At 31.2% G+C, this 24,851-nt stretch overlaps 5 protein-coding genes across 5 annotated transcripts; 2 read left to right on the forward strand and 3 right to left on the reverse strand.

Moving 5' to 3' along the window:
- Window positions 1-259: 259 nt before the first annotated feature.
- LOC108481975 (zinc finger CCCH domain-containing protein 2-like) lies at window positions 260-1,516 on the reverse strand. Its single transcript, XM_017785076.2, has one exon. It carries the CDS (start codon window positions 1,434-1,436, stop codon window positions 411-413), a length of 1,026 nt encoding a protein of 341 aa, XP_017640565.1. The 5' UTR covers window positions 1,437-1,516; the 3' UTR covers window positions 260-410.
- Window positions 1,517-5,696: 4,180 nt separating this feature from the next.
- LOC108480647 (zinc finger CCCH domain-containing protein 2-like) lies at window positions 5,697-7,087 on the reverse strand. The gene has a single exon (XM_017783701.2). The coding sequence runs from the start codon at window positions 6,921-6,923 to the stop codon at window positions 5,904-5,906; it is 1,020 nt and encodes a 339-aa protein (XP_017639190.1). The 5' UTR covers window positions 6,924-7,087; the 3' UTR covers window positions 5,697-5,903.
- A 2,619-nt stretch (window positions 7,088-9,706) lies between these two features.
- LOC108481297 (non-specific lipid-transfer protein 13-like) lies at window positions 9,707-10,423 on the reverse strand. The gene is made up of 2 exons (XM_017784449.1): window positions 10,080-10,423; window positions 9,707-9,713 (listed from the first exon to the last, which is right to left on the reverse strand). Exons 1-2 carry the CDS (start codon window positions 10,421-10,423, stop codon window positions 9,707-9,709), a joined length of 351 nt encoding a protein of 116 aa, XP_017639938.1.
- A 2,061-nt stretch (window positions 10,424-12,484) lies between these two features.
- On the forward strand, window positions 12,485-17,503 carry LOC108483689 (protein TPX2-like). The gene is made up of 18 exons (XM_017787228.2): window positions 12,485-12,819; window positions 13,442-13,527; window positions 13,626-13,763; window positions 13,852-13,913; window positions 14,015-14,291; window positions 14,390-14,503; window positions 14,601-14,705; window positions 14,831-14,980; window positions 15,105-15,248; window positions 15,328-15,483; window positions 15,576-15,707; window positions 15,790-15,867; window positions 15,967-16,086; window positions 16,178-16,344; window positions 16,432-16,540; window positions 16,656-16,715; window positions 16,818-16,912; window positions 17,027-17,503. The coding sequence occupies exons 1-18, from the start codon at window positions 12,663-12,665 to the stop codon at window positions 17,148-17,150; spliced, it is 2,274 nt and encodes a 757-aa protein (XP_017642717.1). The 5' UTR covers window positions 12,485-12,662; the 3' UTR covers window positions 17,151-17,503.
- Window positions 17,504-20,066: 2,563 nt separating this feature from the next.
- LOC108482255 (leucine-rich repeat extensin-like protein 4) lies at window positions 20,067-21,578 on the forward strand. The gene has a single exon (XM_017785373.2). It carries the CDS (start codon window positions 20,124-20,126, stop codon window positions 21,333-21,335), a length of 1,212 nt encoding a protein of 403 aa, XP_017640862.1. The 5' UTR covers window positions 20,067-20,123; the 3' UTR covers window positions 21,336-21,578.
- Window positions 21,579-24,851: the final 3,273 nt, after the last annotated feature.

Genomic DNA, 24,851 nt, shown 5'->3' on the forward strand with positions numbered 1-24,851 from the left:
TTTGCCACGTAATTAATCTGTGATCATCCCTTATATATTCCTTCCTTAACTTTTAGGTATGAATTTTGGACCCAAAATCTCGTTCTTCTCGTTCTTACTATTAGGTTAATCACGTACATCACATGCATTTCAAACATACATAAATACCGTCACATACATACATGCATACATAGGAATAAAAAGGTTGACTTTATCAATATTCAGAAGTTAAAAAAAAAGTAGACAAATAAAAAGATCATATTAGATCCCTTCAAAAAACTTACAAACTGAAATCAACTTGGTTTGCAATAATAAAATATTTAATAACAATAAATCAGACCAGCAATTGTTTTTAAACCCAATCACACATAAATATATACACTTCCAAGATCATATATATATATATATATATGATTTATCACCTTCCTTCACTACATCAGCAACTCATTAACCCATCCGAGGTCAAGATCATGATCCAAAACGACACCGTTTCCATTGTTTTTCTCATCATCACCACCACCATTGAAATATTCATCAGAACCAGAAGGACTTACCATTGAAGGAGCTCCTTTGAATGAAACATCAAGCCATGGAATGTTTGTATTTGCAGTAGGCGCCATTGGTGAAGTTACTTCGGATAAATTCATGGTTCCTAAACAACTCATTACTTCCTTTAACAAAACATCATCGTAACTGGTTGTCATTTCGGTTCCAAATATACTGATACGATCACCACCGTACCTTGGTGTTCTTTGCTGGTGTTTTAAGGGAGATAAAGGCGGCGATAGGGACGGGGATCTCGAGAAATGAGATAAACCCAAGAGAGTACTTGTCGGGGACAACGACGACGATGATGTTACCGACCGGCAAAACAAGCAGCAATGGTTATAGTTCTTGTCAGGGTTTTTATACTTCAATGGCGGTGGTGATTCCGGCAAGAGACGAAGCTCACGTGACGAATGAGCAAAGAAACAAACCTTACGCTTGCAATTCTTACCATCTTTACAAGCTTCGGTTCTGTAACGTGTAGGGTGAAGCCAACACTCAAACACTCCATGAGCGAACTCACAGTCATCGCCGCGAGGGCACTCACTGCCACGCCGGTAGTCAGAACAGATGGTGGAGGAGTACTGGTACCGAGTAGGGTCACGACGGCGGGCTTTTTCACCTGGATGAGCGAAGGGACAGTCAGTCCAGTCATGGCTACGGCTCCTTGTACACCTTCTTACTTTGAACTCGTATATACGGAAATGGTCGGTGCCGTATGGATCCTCGGTACCGTCATCGTCTTCATTGGAGGGGAGGTATTTGTGGAGCCTAGCTTCGTGGTGGGGAAGTTCCATGGCGGCGGCGTTGGGGCAACAATGGAGTTGCTTTTTCCTTGGAGGGATTTCAAGGTCCTTGAAACACAAATTTTTGGAGGTGAGATGGTGTGAAGGGTCATAAACAGTGGTCATGGGTGAAAGCAAAGATGATTTTCTTTCAATGAAGATTAATGGAGAGAGAAGAATAAAGTGTTGAGTGATAAGGGGACAAATGGATTGGGATGGAGGACTTGGATATATATAGGGGCCATGGGGGTGTGGAATACTAATATCCTGTAATTATATTAGGTTTTCACTAATGTATTAGTTTAAAATTGTAACTAATTTGGGATTTAAAATTGAACGGTATATTAATGTAAAAATTTTCAGTCTATTTAGTAATTATATTAGGTTTTGACTAAATTTAAAGTTAAGTTATATATTATTCTGAAATTTTTAATATTTGATAATCATATTAGGTTCGACTAAATTTAAAGTTGAGCTATATATTAATATTAGTCTGAAATTCTTCGATATCCAATAATTATATTAAGTTTTGACTAAATTTGAAGCTAAGACCAGTCAAGCCCTTAAAAAAGTGGAACAAAGCTCCACAAGAGCTTGTTTTTTTTTTTTTTCATTCATAAGATTTGAATAGAATACCTGATTTAAGGGATATCAAGTTGCTTATCTTTCCACCCAACAAGCATTAGTTTTATATTATAGAGAGTGTGTACGAAAATGAGACACAGATAGAGATTCAATTAGACTATAGTTTTAGGTCTTATTTATACAATATCTACAATTGAAGAGAAAAATGTTTAAACGTATTTGATCTTATGTTGTTTTCGTTTTTGTGATAATAATTGAACTGTCATATTTTGTATTTAATGTATGTTGTGTCAAATTTTGTGTTAATAAAAGAAATATAAAACTATTTATTTTAAATAAAAATTACTGAGTTAAATATATATTAATTAAGATAATGTTATACCTCAAAATGATAGAAATATGGAACAAGATTTAAAATTTCAGACCTGTAAAAATATAATTATTTTCATAAACTTGATAAATAAATTATTAAAATATTAGTTCGAATAATAAATAATTGGAATTGAATGTGATTATAATAAGAATGAGAATGTAGAAGAGAAGAAGTTAAGGGTATGGGGGTGAGGGGAGGCGTGGCTAAACATTATTAGGGGTAAGCATGCAAAAAGGGAATCGTGGCAGCATCAGAAAGCACAGCAAAGCAAAGAGATGCTATGTGTTGGCTGATTACTGAAAGCCTTGTGTTTAAGAACAGCCTTGGATTTATGCCCTTTTTAGGGGGTATGAGGCCTGACATTGTCATGCCCTTTGGAATTTTGGGATCCAAGTCTCCCTCCATGTGGCTTCTTTATACTTTGTCAAATGTCAATTGCAACTATTCTTTTATAATTAAAAATTAATAATATTTTTTTTAATATAATGGGAGTTTAAGATTACATTTAAGTGAATCAAGATTTAGTTTAATTGATATCAGTATTATTATCAATACAAAAAGACATGGGTTCGAGTGCGTTGAAACGTATTATCCTCCTATTTATGAGTGGGAGGGCTCGAGTAGATCCACGCATTGTTGAAGAAAGATAAAAATGATAAGAACATATAATGAGATTAATGTTAAAAAAATTACATTTAAAGAAATAAAAAGATTATAAAAATATAAATGCTTAATGTGGTATTTATGTTATTTTTAGTCTAATATGGTATATGCATTTTATCACGGTGTGAGAATTAATTGACTATTAATTTAATTGAGAAATAATTAAAACTTTCTTACTTTCACAAAATAATAATTTTTTTGTTTTCATATTTTATATAAATTTTATAAAAATTCATTTAAACATAAAAATTAAAGATAATAAAAAGCAAATGTTCTTTAATGTACTTTAAGGTATAAACAAAATTACCTTTTGCTGTATTTGTTTTTAGAGGTGCAAGTTTGCTATTACAACTTGTATTTTATGTAAATTATGGATTTGGTATTTGTATTTTAATTTTGTTATTTTTAGTTTTTATACTTTTAGAATTTCAAAATTTTAGTCCTAACCAAATGATAACTATTAAATTCATTAAGTTATGTTATGTTATTTTTAAAATTTGACGTGGCAAACATACTATCACACGTAATGTTATGTTTATTTGTTATTTTTCACATATTACTCAAAAAATCAATTAATAGATTTAACGACTATCATTTGCATTAAGACTTAAATTTTGAAATTCAAAGAATATAGTCACTAAGAATGATCCAATTGGTAAATGTGAACCAAATCTATAATGTCACGCATAATATAGGACTAATGGCATAATTTAACCAAACAAATTTAACCGTTACTATTGGGTTAGGATTAAAATTTTAAAATTTAAAAAGTATAAGAGTTAAAATTAATCAAATTAAAGTACATGTACTAAATTCACAATTTATACAAAATACAAGATCCAATAGCAAAATTTAACCTTTTAAAGTGATTGTGAATTTTGGACCATGCATGCATCTCTCATTGTATACATTTTTCAAGTTTAGCTTTTTCATAATGGGTAATTAAATTAGTTAATTTTTTAAAGATTTTCCTTTGGGAATTTATGTTTTAAATATATTGTAATTATTTTGTAATATATAATATATAATATCTATGATTGGTTTTAAAATTCATATTTATTTGATGGAAAATTCGATATAAAAAAAAAATATAACGGTTAAATTTTAAATTTAAGTAAAAAATATTATGTAATAAATATTTTGATTAAAAATTAATTAAAATAAATAAAGTATCTCGATTTAGACTCCATTTATAAAAATACGAAAACACAAAAACATTGTTAAAATAATATAAACTATGTAGAATGAGTTATTTTTTGTCATTTTCTAATTGTGTTGATGTAATAGATAATGAGTGCAGCATATTTTATAAAAAGAAAACATTAAAAATAAAATAAAACATTATGAACGTGTAAAAGCCTTAAGTGAAATGAAGAAATTGAGTGATGAAACTTTTAAAATAAAATACAACATTATAATGTTTATATGCCTTGAAATGATTCTGAGATTTTTATGTTTTAGAAGTTGAAGTTTCACTAATTTAAATGTATTTTAATTTTTAAATAAATATATTTTGAGGTTCTCATTTATTTTAAATTATAATTGTTTATAAAAAATATTAGACTACCTCTCTTGACAATTTTTATATATTATAATTTATTTTATTTTAAAGAAAATTATTTTCGGAAAATAACAATGATTTTTAGAAAGGATAATTTAAATTTATGAAATACAATTATATTTCGCAACTAGAAGTCTCCGTGAGAAGTATCGTATAATAAAATTCTAGGTGATTTTAATAAATTTGAGTCCGACTCAAAAGTGAGTTTAAATTTTACTTGAATTTAATTTAAGGACTAGAGATGCTAAATTCAGGCTTGACTTATATTAAATTTTTATTTTATTTTATATAAAAATTAAAAATATAATATATTAAAAGATCAAAATAAATGTTCTTTAATAAATTGAAGACATATTTAAAATTTTTTGATATTAAATAACATTAAAATAAGTATAATTTAATAAGTGAATAACTCTAAAATAGTAATAAAATTAAGAGGAAAATAAAATTATAGAATATTCAAGCAATAATAACAATAGTAAAATGATAATATCCTCTCACATTTATTAAAGTAATAATATCAATGGGATGGGAGGATTTGATGAAGTTTTGTGTAAGGTCTTTGCATGAGACCAACACCAAAACTTTCTTTGACTGAAAATAATAAGTATAGGAAAATTGGACTTCAAAGTTTTACCTAAAGAACATTATGCACTTGGACATTGGTGTTTCAAGTTTATGGACAATTTTCTTGTAGTCCTAATTATACATTTGGACATTATTGTAGGAACCATATAATTATGATATGTTTGCTCAATTTATGCATTTGATTACGTTTAAATTTTATACTTTCATATTATTATAAAAATCAATAAATTTCATTGTTTTAATTAATTAATAATTAAATTTTGCTCTCTCTAGATTATGAAAAATTTATCGTTAATATTATAATAAAGAAGATCACATTTTGCAAAAATCATTTTCCATAAAATATGAAAGATAAATAATAGATGAAATATGTGAATTTTTATTAACAAATATCCTCGTAATATGGACACGTAGTATTTGTACACGTATTATCGGACACTATTATTTGAGGATGCTTGCATGTTTGCCACGCAATTAATGTGTCATCACCCCATATTTCTTCCAACCCTTTTAAGCTGTACCCAATATCTCGTTAATTTTTATTAGGTTAATCACATACATCATATGCAATTCAAACAACATACATAAATACATGCATGCATAAGGAGAACAAAAGTTTTGACTTCATCAATATTTCATAAGTAGATTAAAAGAAGATCATATTAGATCTCTTAAAAAAAAAGCCTTACAAATTGAAATTAACTTGGTTTGCAATATGAAAATATTTAAAAACAATAATCAGATAAGCAATCTTTTTAAACCCAATCACACATAAAATATGTACACTTTGAAAATCATATATATATATATATATCTTCTTCCTCTACATCAAGAGCTCATTAACCCACCCGAGGTCAAGATCATGATCCAAAACGACATCGTTTCCATTGTTTTTCTCATCATCACCACCACCATTGAAATATTCACCAGAACCAGAAGGACTTACCATTGAAGGAGCTCCTTTGAATGAAACATCAAGCCATGGAATGTTTGTATTTGGAGTAGTAGCCATTGGTGAAGGTACTTCGGACAAAGTCATGGTTCCTAAACAACTCATGACTTCCTTCAACAAAACATCATCGTAACTGGTTGTCATTTCGGTTCCAAATTTACTAATACGATCACCGCCGTACCTTGGTGTTCGTTGCTGGTGTTTTAAGGGAGATAGAGGCGGTGACAGGGATGGGGATCTTGAGAATTGAGATAAACCCAAGAGAGTACTTGTTGGGGACAACGACGACGACGATGTAACCGACCGGCAAAACAAGCAGCAATGGTTATAGTTCTTGTCGGAGTTTTTGTATGGCGGTTGTGATTCCGGCAAGAGACGAAGCTCACGTGACGAATGAGCAAAGAAACAAACCTTACGCTTACAGTTCTTACCATCTTTACACGCTTCGGTTCTGTAACGTGTAGGGTGAAGCCAACATTCGAACACTCCATGAGCGAACTCACAGTCATCGCCGCGAGGACAACCACCGCCCCGGCGGAAGTCAGAACAGATGGTGGAGGAGTATTGGTACCGAGTAGGGTCACGACGGCGGGCTTTTTCACCTGGATGAGCAAAAGGACAGTCAGTCCAGTCATGGCTACGGCTCCTTGTACACCTTCTTACCTTGAACTCGTACATGCGGAAATGGTCGGTGCCGTATGGATCATCGGTGCCGTCATTGTCTTCATTGGAAGGAAGGTATTTGTGGAGCCTAGCTTCGTGGTGGGGAAGTTCCATGGCGGCGGCGTTGTGGCAACAATGGAGTTGCTTTTTCCTTGGAGGGATTTCAAGGTCCTTGAAACACAATTTTTTGGAGGTGAGATGGTGTGAAGGGTCATAAACAGTGGTCATGGGCGAAAGCAAAGATGATTCTCTTTCAACGAAGATTAATGGAGAGAGAAGAATAAAGTGTTGAGTGATAAGGGGACAAATAGATTGGGATGGGGGACTTGGATATATATAGGAGGCAATGGGGTGTGGAATACTAATATATTATTATGAATTTTCTAGATAATTATATTAGGTTTCATTAAATTTAAATTTAAATTATATATTAATTTGAAAGTTTTCAATATTATTTTAATTTTTTATATTTGATAATTATATTAGTGATTCGACTAAATTTGAGATCGAATTATATATCGGTTTGAAATTTTATCGTATCTAATAATCATATTAGGTTTTTATATTTAATTTTTAATTATAAAATAATAGGGATTGAATGTGATTAAAATAATGAGAAGAATCTAGAAGAGAAGAAATGGTATGGGGGTAGAGGGAGGCGTGGCAAAGTATAATTAGGGATAAGCATGCAAAAAGGGAATCGTGGCAGCATCAGAAAGCACAGCAAAGCAAAGAGATGCTATGTGTTGGCTGGTTACTGAAAACCCTGTGTAGTAGAATAGCTTTGGATTTTTGCCCTTTTTAGGGGGTATGAGGCCTGACATTGTCATGCCCTTTGGAATTTTGGGATCCAAGTCTCCCTCCATGTGGCTTCTTTATACTTTGTCAAATGTCAATTGCAACTATTCTTTTATATTAATAAATTAATAATATTTTTAAATATAATCAAACTTTTAATTTGACATTTAAAGAAATAAAAGTACATACAAAAATCCATCTCTAAATCTCATTGAGTTATTGGTATAGATAATGGGTTATGGTATTTTAACATTTAGGTGTTGGTTTAGATAAGTTTTTTACTATTAACATCGAGGTTAAATTATTATTTAGAGTTTGAATTTGACAGTTTTTTTATATTGGGTTTTGAATTTTTTTAAAGATAAGTTTTTAATTTGACAATTATTTTTACGTTAAAATTTGAATTTTTTTTGTTTATGGTAATCTTTGAACTTGGTACTTGTTTTTAGATTGGGTCTTGAACTTGACAATTGTTCTTAAATTCGGCTTAAACTACTAGGGTTTCAAGGACTAACTTGGACAAAGAAATATGTCAAGCCCCAATATAAAACAATTGCTAAATTAAGAACCTAACTTAGATTATTTTTTTTTTAAAGTCTCAATGTGAGAAAAATTATCAAATTCAAGTCCTAAAAAGTGATTTAAGCTTAAGCTGCTTATATGGGTAAATTTTATTTAACTATCTTTATTTTTGTCTTGTTATTATGTTTTATATTAATTTGATTTTACGTTGTATTTTTTCACATATATTTATTTATATTTGTGAGTGAACTAATAGTAAAATCGAAAAAGCTAATCACATGAATTATTACCATGGATGACTTGTTTGCTAAATAAATGATGAGAGATTGATGAATTTTAAAACATTAATGCTACATGTGGTTATTAGTTTAATAATATAAGAATTTTTTTTTGATATTATGCATGTTTATTTTACGATTCATATTCGGGGTTCATGGTTGTCTCTCTGAACAATGTTGTCTCCAAAGTTCAAACATATGTTCTCCCATTGAAAATGCAATGTGTCTTACTATTACACCCAAATAAATAATATGTGTGGCTAAGAATTACCGATTGTAATTAGTTTGTTGCGAACTCATAACTAAAACATGTGGAAAAATAATACTCCCATCAAATATGGCATAATTATTATAGAGTCTTGAGTACTTAAATACTTGGATTTGAATTATATCATTTGCCGTTGTCATAAGTAATTTATATTCGGCTATATTATGATTATTCATTTTTTTGTTAAAATTAATTTGATTTTAAATTATAATATTTGTAATAATATTGTACGGTATTTATATTTTTGAATTTAATCGAGATCTAATATGCATTTATTTTTTCCTTGATAAAATTAGTAGGGTAATAATTCTTTAGGGTTTGAACTTGGAATTAGTTCACTATTTATACTTGTAATAATATTTAAATTTTAGATTTTAATAAATATTATTTTATAATTGTATTTTTCTTAGAAAAATAATTTATAATATATGATGTGTCTAATTAAATTGGTATTACGAGTTAGTTAAATACTAATTCGGTTGAGAAATGATTAATAATTTCTTTTTAGAAAATAATTTTTTTGAGGGTGTTAAGATTTTTATATTTTATATTAAATTTTAAAAATATTTAAATTAAGGTAGTGAAATTTAAACACAAATCATCATGAATTTAAATTTTTTATAAATAAAATTGACATACAATGTGTAACAAAAATATAGTTTTATTTTCATTGTATAAAATGTAAAACAATTTTTGCTTTAATGTACTTTTAAGGTATAAACAAAAATTACCTTTTGCTGTATTTTTTTAAATGATTATTTTGTCTATATACTTGTGAATTTTGGACCATCCATGCATCTCTTTTTTAAGATTTATATTTTAAAAATACTGTAATTATGTTGTAATTTATTATATATAGTATTTATATTAGCTTTAAAATTCATATTTATAAGATGGTAAATTTTTAAAAAATAGTTATATTAGAAATCAAATCATTTAATGTCCATGAATAATAATTTGTAAATAAAATGAAAAGACAAACAAAAATATAGTTTTCAACTATTTTAATTTGTAATGCACAAAATTAATAAAATATAAAATTTATTTGAGATAATTAATTAGTTAATTTAATTTACTTTAATATATAAATACATAATGTATGTATATAAAGGGTAGTAGTCTTCATATAAATCTTCTTAGCATATTTAAATCCTGCAAAATGACACAACATTAGCATTTTCAGATACTGAAAGATAAATAGGTACAGCTAAAACTGTACAAAACTCAAGTTATTTAAGGTGGGTTTGATGGACGGTATGTTTACTTGCGGTTAGTGTAAAAATAGCGGTAATTGTGAGATTAGACAAACTTGAATTGACCATTTATTAATATGGGTGGGTTAGAAAACATTTGATGCTTATATTTTGAATTGGATTAAACCGCCCTAGTCATGAATGCTTCTAGGTTTAATTTTCTTTAGAGTTGTTCATTGATCGGGAAGTCCACCTCGCCTAATTGTTGAGTTTGGGCTTAAAAAGTTTACTCAATTTGAATTTGTGCACAAGTGAGGTATGTTACCTGTAACAATCCATGGCAATAGAAATCGGAAAACTGAAGTGAATATGACATTCTCGAGACAAAGACTGGATCCGAGAAGCAACATACGGAGCATTCATTGTGTAGGCCAAATCTTCAATGCATTGGCATATGTTTCTCGGACCCTTGTCATTGATTTTCGCCATTTGGTTCAGCACTTGAAGGCCACTGCAACACCGATCCACCGGTCTCGATTCGAGTTCAACCAGGTAGGTTACGCATGGGATGAAGTTATCCGCCACTTCTGAGCAATCATAGCTTGATTGTCCGACGGCTGATCCGATAACCCAAAAAAGCACGGTGATGCAAGCAAAAAGAAGAGACATTGGTGTGGTTTAAAATGATGGAAATCAGGTGGTGGTGGGTTGAAGAGATGGGATTATAATAGTAGGATTGGCCTAAAATGTTGTAACAGGTAAAGCTCATGCTCCATGGATTACTCGTAGTTCTTGGTATTTTATTTTATGTTACTTAAGCAATAATTTTTTTAAAATATTAGATTAATGTGAATAACAAAATCGTTTTATTAAAGAATTTCGAGAATTTATTATATAATTTTTATAGTAAATTATTTATTTATTCTCTTTAGGTGGATGAATTTTTTATTCATTTAATATTAGAAAATGATTTTAACTTAATTTCGAGTTATCATAAAATGTCATGAAATTTCGTGTCATATTTATTATATTTGTTCATTTAATGCATACTTAAATAAACACAACTAATTTATATATAATATTCATTCTTTTTATTATCAACCAATTAAAACTAACTTAAAATTAATGTACAATTATTTAATTGTGATTTTTCTATTAAATTATAATTCTGAATTTTTAATTTAAGAAATGAAAATAAATTAAACTATTTTAAATCTAATCGAATAAAATAAAATAACAAAAATAAATAATATTGTACTAACAATAGAATTTTAAATAACTCTAAAATCGAGATTATAAGTGTAACATTGATCTTTATATGTTAGTATAAAGTATATATGTGGTATAATTATTTTGTCAACGACACTAATTTTTAACAGTAGAAATATATTGTTAACAGAAGTACCAATTGATACTTTGATCTAACGTACAATGACCAATTTATTCATTTTTTGAGTAAAGGGATAGCGTAATCTGACTTCTAATATATGGATCTCTATAATAATTTTACCATGCCTAAACTCGTCCATGGATTAGTGCATAACTTACTCGATCCAATATACTTAGTTGACTTGGCTTGATTTAGACTAAGCTTAGACAAAATTTTTTTATCCTTGAGCTGATCCAACCTAACTCAAATAATTTTTAAATATTTTTATTATTTTAAATAATAATATTTTTTAATAAATACACAAACCTAAATTTAAAACATTAGTTGAAATCGAGTCTATACTCGACCCATAAACACCTCCAATTCTAGCAGTGAACCCAAACTTAACCAAGACATGTGCTGTTTCATTCCTACAGTGTCTTTTATGCAAATAAAATAATTAAAAAGAAAATAAAATGAAACGGGAAGCCTGGGAGGCCTAAAGAGCGTGCGGAAGTAGCCGTTAGAAAGACACATCATATAAGAAACCAATGGTTTAATTTTAATTTAAGTCCCTCTACTATTCTAAAATTCATAATTTAATCATTTTATTTCAATTTGACATATTTTAGTATTCTACTTTTATAAACGTTATTAGTAAGTTCAAATTGATAATATCATTAGCTAATTTCATTAAAGTAATGACAAGAATTTTATTATTGTTATTTGATTGTAAAGTCAATTATGTTCAACCAATAATAAATTTACATGTCAATCAATTACTTAAAATTATTTTTTAAAAAATTCCACAAATCAATTTAACAACATTAACTAACAATAATATTAATTGACTATAAAAATATTAATAATTGAAAATTTATTTATTACACTACGAATAAAAACTTTAGACTCGACAAACAAGATTTGAAGGGTTACACATCGAGTAAAGAAACAATGGTATTATTAGCAAAAAGTTGAGACCTTAGGTCCTTGAATATCCAGGTTTGAATCACATTATACACAACTGATATGTAAATCTCTAATCCCACCATATATAGTTATCATGTGTGGGTTTTGATTCAATCATATTCTTTATTTGTGCTTTGTATTAGTTTGATTATACTTTCTAGTTGTTCGAACATATACTTATAATTGTATTATATTTATTCTCGTAAACTCTAAAAAAAAGAAAATTACACCCTTTTTAATTGAAACACCAAAATATATGTCAAATGAAAGTAAAAACATATATTCTAAAATTTTAACATAGTAAAGGGACTTTTGTCATAAAACCCGACCGTTAGACTACCTTCCCCAAAATTCAAAAAAGAAATCGACCGTTGCATTCTCCCCCCAACGTTTAAGTGAACTTCCTTCCATTTCCTTTTAATTTACTACCAAAAAAACAACAGATTTTCAAAAAAAAAAAAAAACCATAGTTGGATACTGAAAATCCCTACCGATAATCCCTTCACCGATTCAACCCCTCCTTCCCTTCCCCTTCCCCCAACAGTGAGAATCTCTCCGTTTTGGAATCCAATGGAGGTATCAACGGAAACGGTAACGGCAACGGTGATCGACGAGTTGTATGAGTTCTCGGCACCGTGTTTCTTCGATTTCACGAAAGGGGAATCGGAAGAAGAAATACGTGATGCCGAGCTTTGGTTCGAAACCGCATTAAGCTATGCACCTTCTCGTATGTTCTTTTCTCTCTGTTTCTATTTTCTTCTTCTTCTTTCTATATACTGTTTTCTTTCTTTGTGTTTAACCGTTAACCGTTAAAAAGTAACAGAATTTAAGTGATTCTCACTCTTTGAAAGATTGTGTGTTCTTTTGGATCATTCTTATTCTCTGTCACTCAAAACGTTTTCGGGAGGTGATTCTTGATTTTTCTTGGAATTTTAGGATTTTAATTTTACTGATTAGTTTTTTTATTAGTAATTAGTGACTTCTGGTTGTAAATTGATTGGTTTTAATTGCTTGTTACTGAATTTTTATTTCGAAATTCTAGGGTTCGAGGTCTCCCATTTTCTCTATGCATAGGTGCAATTGATCTAGGGTTTGATCCAGGAATGTTGTGTTTGGTTGCTTAGATCTGATAGGGAAAGAAAAGAAACGTGATTTAATTATGCTTAACTTAATTATCTTTGTTTTTATCAAAAGAATTATAAATGAATTAAGCATAATTTAATCAGGTTAGTTCTCAGGGATATGAAGTGTGAATTTAATCATCAATTTGTAGTTTTAAACTTTTAATACTATATTCCCATATATTATCTGCTACCAAGTAAAACAGTTGCATTTCTTTCATAATGCAGCTTTTATGATTAGAATCAAGGCTGGTAATAGAACCTTTCAAATGGAGAGTCTCTGCAATTTCAGTGAAGAAGAGCAAATGCAGAAGGTTTGAATTACCTTATATATACCCTTTATTAGATTTCAATATCTTGTAAAGCAACTTCTCTCCTTTCAATCATGATGATATATATATTATTGCTGCAGGCATCGGGATCATCGGATGCAACAGCTCCTAACAGTAACTTAGAGGATAAGCCTCAAGTGGAGCAGGAGCCTGATAAAGTAAAGGAAGAAGCTAAACCCCCTGGGGCCAAGGTTGAAATCAAACAAATTGTCACTAAGGTAATTAGTGGACTTCATTTTTTTTTATCATACATTATCTTTTTTTTGTTTAGTTTTTATGTATTCTCATGATTTAAATGCTTTGCAGATTACTAATGATAATAAAGAGAAGGAAAACATAGGGACTGTTGGTGCTCAAGAAAATGACAGGTTTGTCCTTGGGGTTTTGAAATTTTTTTCAATGCTGAGTTCTGTATGAATAATTTGGTTCTCATTATCCTGTCTTTGGTTCCCTTCTGTTGAAATTTTAGTGCCCTAGCCAAAAAATCACATTTAAATGGTCTTGGTGATGAAGAGAAAAGCAAATCCACTGTGCAAGCAGATACTGAAGCTTGCACTCCTAAACCATTGATGAGTTCTCAGAAAAAACTGGTGAGCGGCAAGAAGCATCAGACAGCTAAAAAGATAGCTAGTACGATACGGAATTCGTTGTTGAAGCCGAAAAATGCCAATGCTGGAACACCTAATTTGGCTCAAGAAAACCAAGCCGTTAAACGTCAGAAACTAGATGGAGGAAGATCTAGACAGGTGCTTATAATCTCTTCCTTTGTCCATGTTTTAAGTACTGTTATTTTGTAACTTCAATCTAAAGTTTTGCCTTTTTGTTGCTACCCTATGTGCCTCAGATCCTAAATGTAAAGCCCCACAACTTGCCCCACAAGTCAAAGCTTGGTCTTACCAGTGATAGTTCCAACTTGTGCTCTTCTACTGCCAAACCTTCCAACAAATTGGACAGAAGGGTTTGTTGTTTCTCTGTTATAATAAGTTCCTCCATTGCATATTTCCACTAACAATTGTGAATTGGTATTGAAATTTTGGTTTTTATTTTCCTTGAAGGTTTATGTTCGAGAACAAGCAGCACCATTTGTTTCAATGGCAGAAATGATGAAAAAGTTCCAATCATGTACCAGAGATTCGTCACGTCCTCACAGTTCATCAAATGTAAATAAACAGAATCACATCATTTTGGCTTCAACATGGATTTGATGCCTAACACATCCTTGTTTCCTTTCTTCTTTCATTAAATTCCTTCTCTACCTAATCAGGATAATGCTGCTATTGTTCAGATGCCAGTGCTCAGATTGACAAGGCCTAAAGAACCCGAATTCGAAACAGCGCAGAGAATGCGTCCGGTAGCGGTGAAGAGCACCGCAGAGCTTGAGGAAGAAATGATGGCTAAAATTCCAAAGTTCAAAGCAAGACCATTGAACAAAAAGGTGTAATGCTTGTACCATTTGGTTTATGTCTAAACTGATCTTTCTTTGTTTTTCACTGTTTAAGAATTTATTTTACCTATAAGGCTTCTATTTAATTTGTTTCCCATTTCCTTCTCCGGTGCAGATTTTTGAAGCTTCAACACTACCTTCATTACCAAGAAGTACTCCGAAGACTCCAGAATTTCAGGAATTTCACTTTGAGACAATGGCTAGAGCAAGTAAGAATGCAGAGACATCTTCGGTAGCTTCAACAGAAGTGTCTCGCCAGGTTCGGGGAACTATCTCATTCATTTTCATTTAGAACCTTAAATAGTTTACTTACCTTCTCTCTTTTTCCCTGCCTACAGAATACTCAATGGAAACCTCATCTCACAGAACCTAAAACCCCAGTGCTTCAAACATCTCTAAGGGCAAGACCTATAACGGTCAAAAGTTCTATTGAACTTGAGCAGGAGGAGCTTGAAAAAGCTCCTAAATTTAAGGCAAGGCCATTGAATAAAAAGGTAACTTTCTACTTCATTTCAATTCTGCATTGTATGGTATAGTAACTTTGTTTACTTGAGAAAGTAACTCTAGTTGTTTTTGCCTTGTGTAGATATTTGAGAGCAAAGGAGAATTGGGGATCTTCTGTAACACAAAGAAATTGGTGACTATACCTCAAGAATTCCATTTTGCAACACATGAGAGGATTCCACCACCAGCAGCAGTTTTTGATTTATTTGATAAGGTAATTATACAAATCCACCAAATAGTTATTATGCTACTGATCTTTGGAAACACTCGGTTACATGTTTGTTCCTTTTATACAGCTTTCTCTGAAATCAGAATCTAGCCATGATCCAATCCCAAGAAACACCATTCCCAATCCATTCCATCTCCAAACAGAGGTATATATATTTGATTTATTTATTTATTCATGAATGGTATATAGGACCAAAAAAGATGCATAGACTTTCAGTATTTCATTAAGTCCCTCAAATGTTCAGGAAAGAGGTGCTGAAAAAGAAAAGAAGTTCGTGATGGAAATTATAGAGAAGCAGTTTGAAGAAGAAAGAGCCAGGGTTCCCAAGGCTAATCCATATCCATACACCACTGACTACCCTGTGGTACGTTAATTTTTGTGTGCTTTCATTTAATGTTTTAAGTCAATCATGAATTTATAGTTAATGTTAGTTAAATGGGTGTTATCTTATTCAGATACCTTCAAAACCCGAACCAAAACAATGTACAAAACCAGAACCGTTCCAGTTGGAGAGTCTGGTTAGGCACGAGGAGGAGATGAAAAGAGAGATGGAAGAAAGGCAGAGAAAGGAGAAAGAAGAAGCTCAGATGAGGATCTTTAAGGCTCAGCCGGTTCTAAAAGAGTAAGATTCATATACATTTACATTTATACATTTACATAGACATATAACATATATTAAATCCTTTTCTTTTCATGCAATGTTATGCAGGAATCCAATTCCTGTTTCTGAAAAGGTTCGCAAGCCTCTAACACAAGTGCAAGCGTTCGACCTCCATGTCAATCATCGAGCAATGGATAGAGCAGAATTCGATCAAAAAGTAAATTCTAGTTTCTTTATCCCTTGTTAAGTTAAATTCTAGTTTCTTTATCCCTTGTTAAGTATACATATTTCCATTCAATAAACATTCTTATAATGAATCTTTTTTTTAACAGATTAAAGAGAAAGAAATGGTTTACAAGAGATTCAGAGAGGAAAGTGAGGCTGCTAGAATGGTATGCATATATATATATACTCTCAGTCCCCTAAACTTTGTGTTATCAATTCTAGTTTTGGCGTGAATTAAAACAAAAAAATTGTCATAAAACCATTACCAGATTGAGGAAGAGAAAGCATTGAAGCAACTAAGAAGGACAATGGTTCCCCATGCTAGGCCTCTTCCCAAGTTTGATCATCCTTTCTGCCCACAAAAGTAAGAAAAAAATACATGGAAATTGGTGTATATTGTGTTTATGTTGATAATTTGCTTCGGGACATTCGTATATTCGTGCCATGTTCATGTTTTGATGGTGTATGATTTTGTCAGGTCTTCCAAGGAAACAACAAAACCGAAATCGCCACATCTACGAGTTCTCCAAAGAATAGAAAGGAAGAAAACGATCAGTTCATTTGCCACACCAACTTCGAGTCCCGCCACTCTTATGAGGTGATTTTGGTTTAGGGAAACCAAGTCATCAGGCAGGCTGTGTCACGGTGGAGGGGATTGTTCAAGAACTTTTGAACCCCTTGTGAAATCAATTCAAGAACTTTTGAACCCCTTGTGAAATCAACTCATGATCCATTAACTATGACAGTTTGCATATTCATTTGTGTAACTATGTACACTTTTTGAACTCATATGTACTTAAAATTTCAGTAGTGAAGAACAATGAAAGTAGACTCCAAAACATTCTTTTGTTACCATTTTAAGTCATGCAAACATGCACGTTTTAATAAACATGGAATGTTATATGTATGTCTGTTATGATTTATGAATAAATCTAAGATTATTCGGCTTTCGAAAGTAGACTCCAAAACATTCTTTTGTTAGCATTTTAAGTCAGGCAAACATGATAGATTTTAATAAATATGAAAATTTATGTACGTCTTTTAGGTGATCTATGAATAAGAATATTTGGCTTTCGAATAAATCAATTTAATTAATTCAAATTAGTCATACGAACCTAAAACAACTAGTGTTTTTTTAATTTAAACAAAATCCTGTAAAAAGTTAAAATATTAAATATTTTCTTTTATTATCAATTTTCACGGTAAAATTTGGTAATAAAAAGAATCATGATGACTAAACAAAATGAAAAATAATTATGTTTTGGAAATTGAAATAATGAAATAAAAGAAAAAAATTAATTAAAAAGAATACATGATTGTAGCATGATGGAATTTTGTCATCATTTTAATTAAATTGTAGTTAAATTAATCAAAATAAGTATGATTGCTTCAAAATTATATATATAATTGAATTCCACTAACGGTTAAAAGAATTAATATAATAAATTTCAACAAATTAAATTAATAATTTTAACAGGATCAACTAAATGCACAACATATTAGTTAATATGAATAGTAAGGGTTGACAAATAGAAAAAAAATCATTTGTGTTTGTTCTATTTTCAATGCACATCATATATAAAATATATATTTAATGTATTGATGGCATATAATTTATTGATGTATTGATAATTATATATAAATATTGATTAGAGATGTTCATAAACCGAATAAATTTGTCATTAGGAGTTTTCAAAATTCTATGTTTGGCCAAAAATATGTTATTATTATTTAAAAATAATATAATAATATATTATATATATTTTGAAAAATTCCATTATAAGTTCGATTATATCTAATTTTTTTACACAATATCTAAAATCATCCATATTCCCTCCCCAACCCATAAATATAAGAAGATAATAGATTTCAGTGCGTTCGAACTCACATCTTACTGTATTAACAACAATGCCTATACCAATCAAGTAATATATTTTATAATTAAATACTAGTTTAGGTTTATCATCTATAGACTTGACTTGAATTTTAAGAACAATAAATGACATATTTATTAAAGAATGTCAAGGAACCAAATTGAAAATTCAATGAGATAATATTAGATTTACAATCTATTGTGTTGAATAAGTTTCAAGTTAAGTCAATATGAATCAAATCAATTTAAAATTTAAATTTTGGAATTTGAATCATTTCAGATTTGACTTCATATATATATATATATATATTTGTTCTTGTATATGGTTTTATATACAAAGGACTTGACCCATTGGAAATTTGTCAGGAAAACAAAAGTCATTTTTCTATCCGTCGAACAAACCGAACATACATGATCTAATTATCTCTCATCTCATTTCTTATACTCTTATGAATTTTCGAAATTTATTCTATTAATTTAAAAATCAAAATGTAATTAATAACATATTGTTGTCTTATCAAATTATATCTTAATGAAAATTTATTAACAATGTAATTTCAAAAACGTAAAAGACTAAAATTTCAAAAACCCAAAAATTACAAACCGATGAAACCTAAATTATCTGTTGAGAGGTATGTTTGTTGCAAAAGGTGCACCATTGTCTGATAAAAACATGATAGAGCATTGACTGAAAGCATGTATTTTTGTTTCTATTATCCCTTAAGTTCCAAGCAATGTCTTCCCTTTCATTTTTCTTCAGGTGGTCTAAACCTGTCTTTCTCCTCCTCCACTTCTAACAACTGCAATTCCTCCCCATGGAAGGAGATAAGTCCTTATTAGCGTGCGCCTCCTCTTCCATTTCCCCAATAATTACGACGTTACGGCTATCATTTTACGATTTCTTTTTCAACTTATCGTAATTGGTTATGTGTTACTTTATGATAATATAAGTAATTTTTTGTTTCTAAAAGGTTAAGATCATCGTTTATCTTCCGATTCTGTTTAGTGAATAATTTTATTTTATTTTTGTAGATAACTAATTTAAATACTCGATTTTATTATTTAAACTCAATTTTTACAAATATTTAGTGAATAATTTTATTAGAATTTATTAATGTTTTGGTCAAAGAGTTATTGGCCAACAATGACCAACATTCCTTGGACTTACGACCCAATGAAAATTCAATTTTATGTGATGCAAAATCGTACCATTTTGTAATGGTTAACTGTCACTATAAAAAGGGTTGGGATGTCGTCTTCTACTAAAAACAAATCAATGTCGATTTAATTATATATATATATTGAAAATAAGAAATATTTGGTGTAAAATAAAAGTAGTTATTTATTTAAATATAGACCCTATTTTAGATTAATAAAATATCGAATAAATTTAAAAATTTACATAACGAGTATAATTAAAATGTTGATTGGATAAGAAATTATAAAAGACGATTTATTCTGTACTTAAGCTCATTATGTACAAATTTTTGTCCGAAGTTTAACGATTAAAAATTAAAAACCCTAAATATACAACTTAAATTTAAAATGATTTAAATACATAACTCGAATTATCTAACTCGAAATCATACATATGAACAAAATGATTAAATAGGAGAATAAAGCCTTTTCTCATGAAAATGAAAGACATTTTTTCCTACATAAAAACCAAGTTCGATCAACAAAGCATCCACCAAAAATAACAATGGCTTCAACTTTGTATTGTTCATTCGTCATTTCCCATACCTTGCTCCTCTTTCTACTCCACCTCTCTTCCTCCTCCGCCGCTACTCACCACCACCACCATCACCACCACCGTTCACTGTCTCCAAACCCAAAGCTCCAACAAGCTTACACAGCCCTCCAAGCTTTCAAAAAAGTCATCTACTCCGACCCCAACAACATCACCACGAACTGGGTTGGCCCCGACGTATGCAAATACACAGGCGTGTACTGCGCACCACACCCTCACGACAAAACCATCAAAGTCGTCGCCGGTATTGACCTAAACGGCGACGACATCGCCGGTTACCTCCCCGATGAACTCGGTCTTCTCACCGATCTTGCTCTTATCCACCTCAACAGCAACCGCTTCTGTGGCATCGTCCCACAAACGTTATCCAATCTCTCTCACTTAGTCGAACTCGATTTAAGTAACAACCGATTCGTCGGCCCTTTTCCAACGGTCGTCCTTTCTTTAACGTCACTTAAGTATCTCGATATCCGTTACAACGAGTTCGAAGGGTCATTACCGGCTCAACTATTCGCTAAAGACCTCGACGCCATCTTCGTAAACAACAACCGGTTCTCTAACGTGATACCGAATAATTTCGTCGCTAGCTCGGCTTCCGTTGTCGTCTTCGCCAATAACAAACTCGGCGGTTGTTTGCCGCCGAGCATCGCAAACTTCGCCAACACGTTAGAAGAGCTTTTATTGATCAACACCAGCTTGTCGGGTTGCTTACCGCCGGAAGTGGGTTACCTTTATAAACTCAAAGTATTGGATGTTAGTAATAATAATTTGGTCGGTCCAATACCTTATAGTATTGCCGGGTTAGCTCATTTGGAGATATTAAACTTAGCTCATAACATGATGAGTGGGATTGTACCTTCGGGTGTCTGTGTTTTGCCTAATTTGAAGAATTTCACGTTTTCTTACAACTTTTTTTGTGAAGAAGAAGGGGTTTGTGGGAATTTGAGTTCAAATGGTGTGGCTTTTGATGATCGCCGGAATTGTTTGCCGGAAAAGCCGAGGCAAAGAAGTGAGAAAGAGTGTGAAGCAGCGCTTGAACATCCGGTGGAATGTTTGGATTACCATTGTGGTGGCGGTGGTGGTGGTTCGATTGCGATTCCTCCGGCTATGGTACCTGTGGCTACACCGATGTTATCACCTTTTATGGCTCCAGGACATGCATAAAAGGATTTATATTTAATGGACCATATTATATTTAGATTTGAGAAATGTGGCATTAACTAGTTGATTGAAAATGTATATATATATATATATATATATCAAATATGAAGAATAAGTTACAAGATATGTATAGGATTTATATTTGATGATTTATACCTTTGTTAATAAATCAAATGATGTTATTTTACTAGAAATAAGTAATTTGTATTTATTTTTTAACTTTAATAATATATTAAGTTATTAAAATTTTGTATCGGTCTCTCAAAATTTAGGTTTGAATTTGATATTAATATTTTTCGGGTTGATTAGAATGTAAATTTTGATTGTAGCAAACAAATATATATATATATATATATATATATATATATTGATTTGAGTTTGAAGGAGGTGGATAAAGAGTTTATATGTATTATCCTTTTTCTTTTTGGTAAATTTCATTATTGGTTATTAAATTATAAGTATTCAGTGGTAGGGAGGAGGGAGGAGAGAGAGGAGATTAATTTTATTTTATTTAATATTAATATAATTATATTTATTTAATGTTAACGTTATTTTGTATATATATTTTATTCAAAAAATATTTAGAAATATAAGATTTAAATTGTAAGTTCCTTATTTTTATGAGAAAATGAGTAAAAGTGTAAATTTTAAGAGTAAATTATACCAACAGTCACTTAACTTTCGAAAAATAACAAATCAATCATTTTAACTATTTTTGTTACAGATGTAATGGAAAAGTGATATGGCATTTAACGATGGGCTAGTTGTCATCATTTAAATAGCCCCATTTAAGAGCCCTGGGCAGTAGAAGAATAAGAAAAGAAATAGAGAAGAAGAAGAATAAAAGAAGAAGAGAAAATGGAAGGAGTTTCGTGCCAGCGATTCCCAATGGTCAAAATCCAGGAACTCAAAGATGATTACGCTTCCATGACATTGACACCTCCATGGCCAACGCCCTCTGCTGCATCATGATCGTTGAGGTTCCCACCATAGCCATCGACCTCGTTGAAATTAAAGTTAACTTTTTCGTCCTTAATGGGCAGTGTGAGTTTTGCTCCACCGAGTTCCATCTCCGTTGATTTCACCTATTACGCTAGCTACAAATCCTCTGAACAAAGGTATTTTGGGTTTAAATTTGTAATTTGTCATTGTTTAGGTCTAATTGAAAATGTCATCCCTGTAATTTACGAAAAATGAAAAGATAGTCCTCAATTTTGATATAAATTATTGATTGAATTGTTGATTTTTACTAATTTCTTGCATATAATTTGTTGAAATGTTGATTTTTGAGTCAACAGACAAGATTTAACATTGATACTTGAACTAATTTTCAAGATTTAACATTGATACTTAATTGATCTACTTTTTAAGTTTTCATAATGTACAATGACCAAATTCTGAATAAGACCAATTTTAATTGCATTGCCATGTTAACGTGGCAAGTTGACCACATCAACTAGTTAATTTATCACATTAGCGTTCCACTTAAACAGTAATATAAAATGTTAATAAGTGATTGATTTGTCACTTTTTGATAACGTTAGTGACTATTTTATTATTTTTTAAAAGTGAGTGATTGAATTGAAGCTTGAATGACTATTTTATTAACTATCCTAAAATTGAACGACTGTTGGTGTAATTTACTCACATTTCAATTATAATTTTTGGATTTGATAATTGGTTATATGTAGAAAATTGAGTTCCATTAAAAGGCATGGTGAAGAAAACTACATCAATCCAAAGAACCAAAAGACACCAAAACCTTTCCTCTCCCAAAGCAAACAAAAGAAAAGTAGAAGCCATAGTTGAGCTCTTGACCCAAACAAGAAGCCAAAACTAACAATGCAAAGGGAATCAAGCTCTATTTCCTCATCTAGATAGAGCCAGGTCGCAGAAGTTAAGTCGACCGGACCACCCCTCGCGGCCTCGCCGATATCCGTCAACGGCCACATCGGGGACCTCTTCCATCTCACCCCAAACCACTTCCTGCAAGCTGATGAGCCACAATATTGGCACTTGGATGGATGTAACATTGCTCAACAAAAGTTTTTCTTTAATGAATCCTTTCCACCAGAAAAAAAGACCACTAATTTTCGATCTGTCTTCGTTGGGTGATGTGAGTTTCTTTATAACCGTCAATGACTCGCCTTTAAAAACAACATGCATAAATCCCGGATCTGCTGCAAAAGTCATCGCCTGGATTGCTGCCACAGCCTCCGCCACAAACCCGTTGGATATGTACCTATCAGTAGAAGTTAGGACCAGACCTTCAGTATTTCTAATGATTATACCAGATCATGATTGTTTAGAGAGTTCATTAAAGATTCATATTTATTAATTCATTTGTTTTTGAATATTAAGCTACGTTCATACTGCATGATGATGATGAACAGAAGAAAAATGACTTATGAGGTTAACATTTACGCTATCGAATTATTTTTTTTTTGATACAAAAGAAATATATATATATATGAGGTTCTAACCTGACATCTTCTGGAACACTTCTAGAAATTCGTTTGAAAACCACCAAATTAGTCTCATCTTTCTCTTCGTCTTTAACGAACCCCCGATCATGTCAACTGTTAGATCGCAGCTTCAGATTCCTATAGGGTTTCGATTTCTTCCCACCAAAGAAGAAATCCTTTGTGATTACCTTGAATATTTTCGACCAAGATTCGGCAGAGTCTTTCTGGGTTATCACAAAGTTGAAGAAAAGGAGCAAATCAAGAATCGAAAGAACCGCGGGAGATGGATGTTGGCTCCAACAATATGTCAAAGAAGTGAAGCACAAGGACGGCAGCGAAGTCATAGGGTTTGATAAATACTTCACATTCACCAGCAAGAAAAGCAAGTAATCAAATGGTCAATGGATTATGCATGAGTACTCTCTGAAAGACCAAGAAGCTGCTAGCGCTGGTTTGAGTGATTCCGTTATCTGTGAGATTAAGAATAAGGATGCTGCTGTTGTGAGCTAGGATTACGAAGAAAGTGAAGGAGAAATCAAGAATAACAAGAAACGTAAGTTAATGGAGGTGCCGTCGGATTCAACAAATGATGTTGCTATCGTGCCTGAGGAGAATCATACATTTGATTATATGGCTCCAGAAGTAGGAGGCTTCTCACCGTCACCTCCCTTCTCTGCATGTTTAAACCAGCAACCAAACCCTTGGACGTTGACAGGTGTTGATGGCAATCTTGGAGTGCCTGAGTATAATTCTCACCATCTGGTACCTGCCTAACCCTTGCTCTAATTTTTGCATGTCTAGGATTTAGCTTATATATTCATAAGCTTGTTCATGCATGCTAATTTGTATATCTATATCTATATATATATATATATATATATACATCTAGTTTATACGTATATATTTGATTCTCAAAACTAACATTTGGTATTGATTTGTATATTTAGGAAGAAGCTATAGGGAGGATCGCGACGCCAAGCCCTTGCATGCTTTTATTTATTTTAATATATTAATACACTAATTTAAAATATATTTTAAAACTAAAATTGATTTA

Source organism: Gossypium arboreum, chromosome 1, assembly GCF_025698485.1.
Source record: "Gossypium arboreum isolate Shixiya-1 chromosome 1, ASM2569848v2, whole genome shotgun sequence".
In the NCBI taxonomy this organism is placed as follows: Eukaryota; Viridiplantae; Streptophyta; class Magnoliopsida; order Malvales; family Malvaceae; genus Gossypium; species Gossypium arboreum.

Coding starts and splice junctions, on each gene's coding strand:
- LOC108481975 (XM_017785076.2), bottom strand. CDS start 1,436: ATGACCACTGTTTATGACCCTTCACACCATCTCACCTCCAAAAATTTG.
- LOC108480647 (XM_017783701.2), bottom strand. CDS start 6,923: ATGACCACTGTTTATGACCCTTCACACCATCTCACCTCCAAAAAATTG.
- LOC108481297 (XM_017784449.1), bottom strand. CDS start 10,423: ATGTCTCTTCTTTTTGCTTGCATCACCGTGCTTTTTTGGGTTATCGGA.
- LOC108483689 (XM_017787228.2), top strand. CDS start 12,663: ATGGAGGTATCAACGGAAACGGTAACGGCAACGGTGATCGACGAGTTG. Junction 15,484..15,575: donor CAAGGCCATTGAATAAAAAG/GTAACTTTCTAC, acceptor TGCCTTGTGTAG/ATATTTGAGAGCAAAGGAGA. Junction 15,708..15,789: donor TTTTTGATTTATTTGATAAG/GTAATTATACAA, acceptor CCTTTTATACAG/CTTTCTCTGAAATCAGAATC.
- LOC108482255 (XM_017785373.2), top strand. CDS start 20,124: ATGGCTTCAACTTTGTATTGTTCATTCGTCATTTCCCATACCTTGCTC.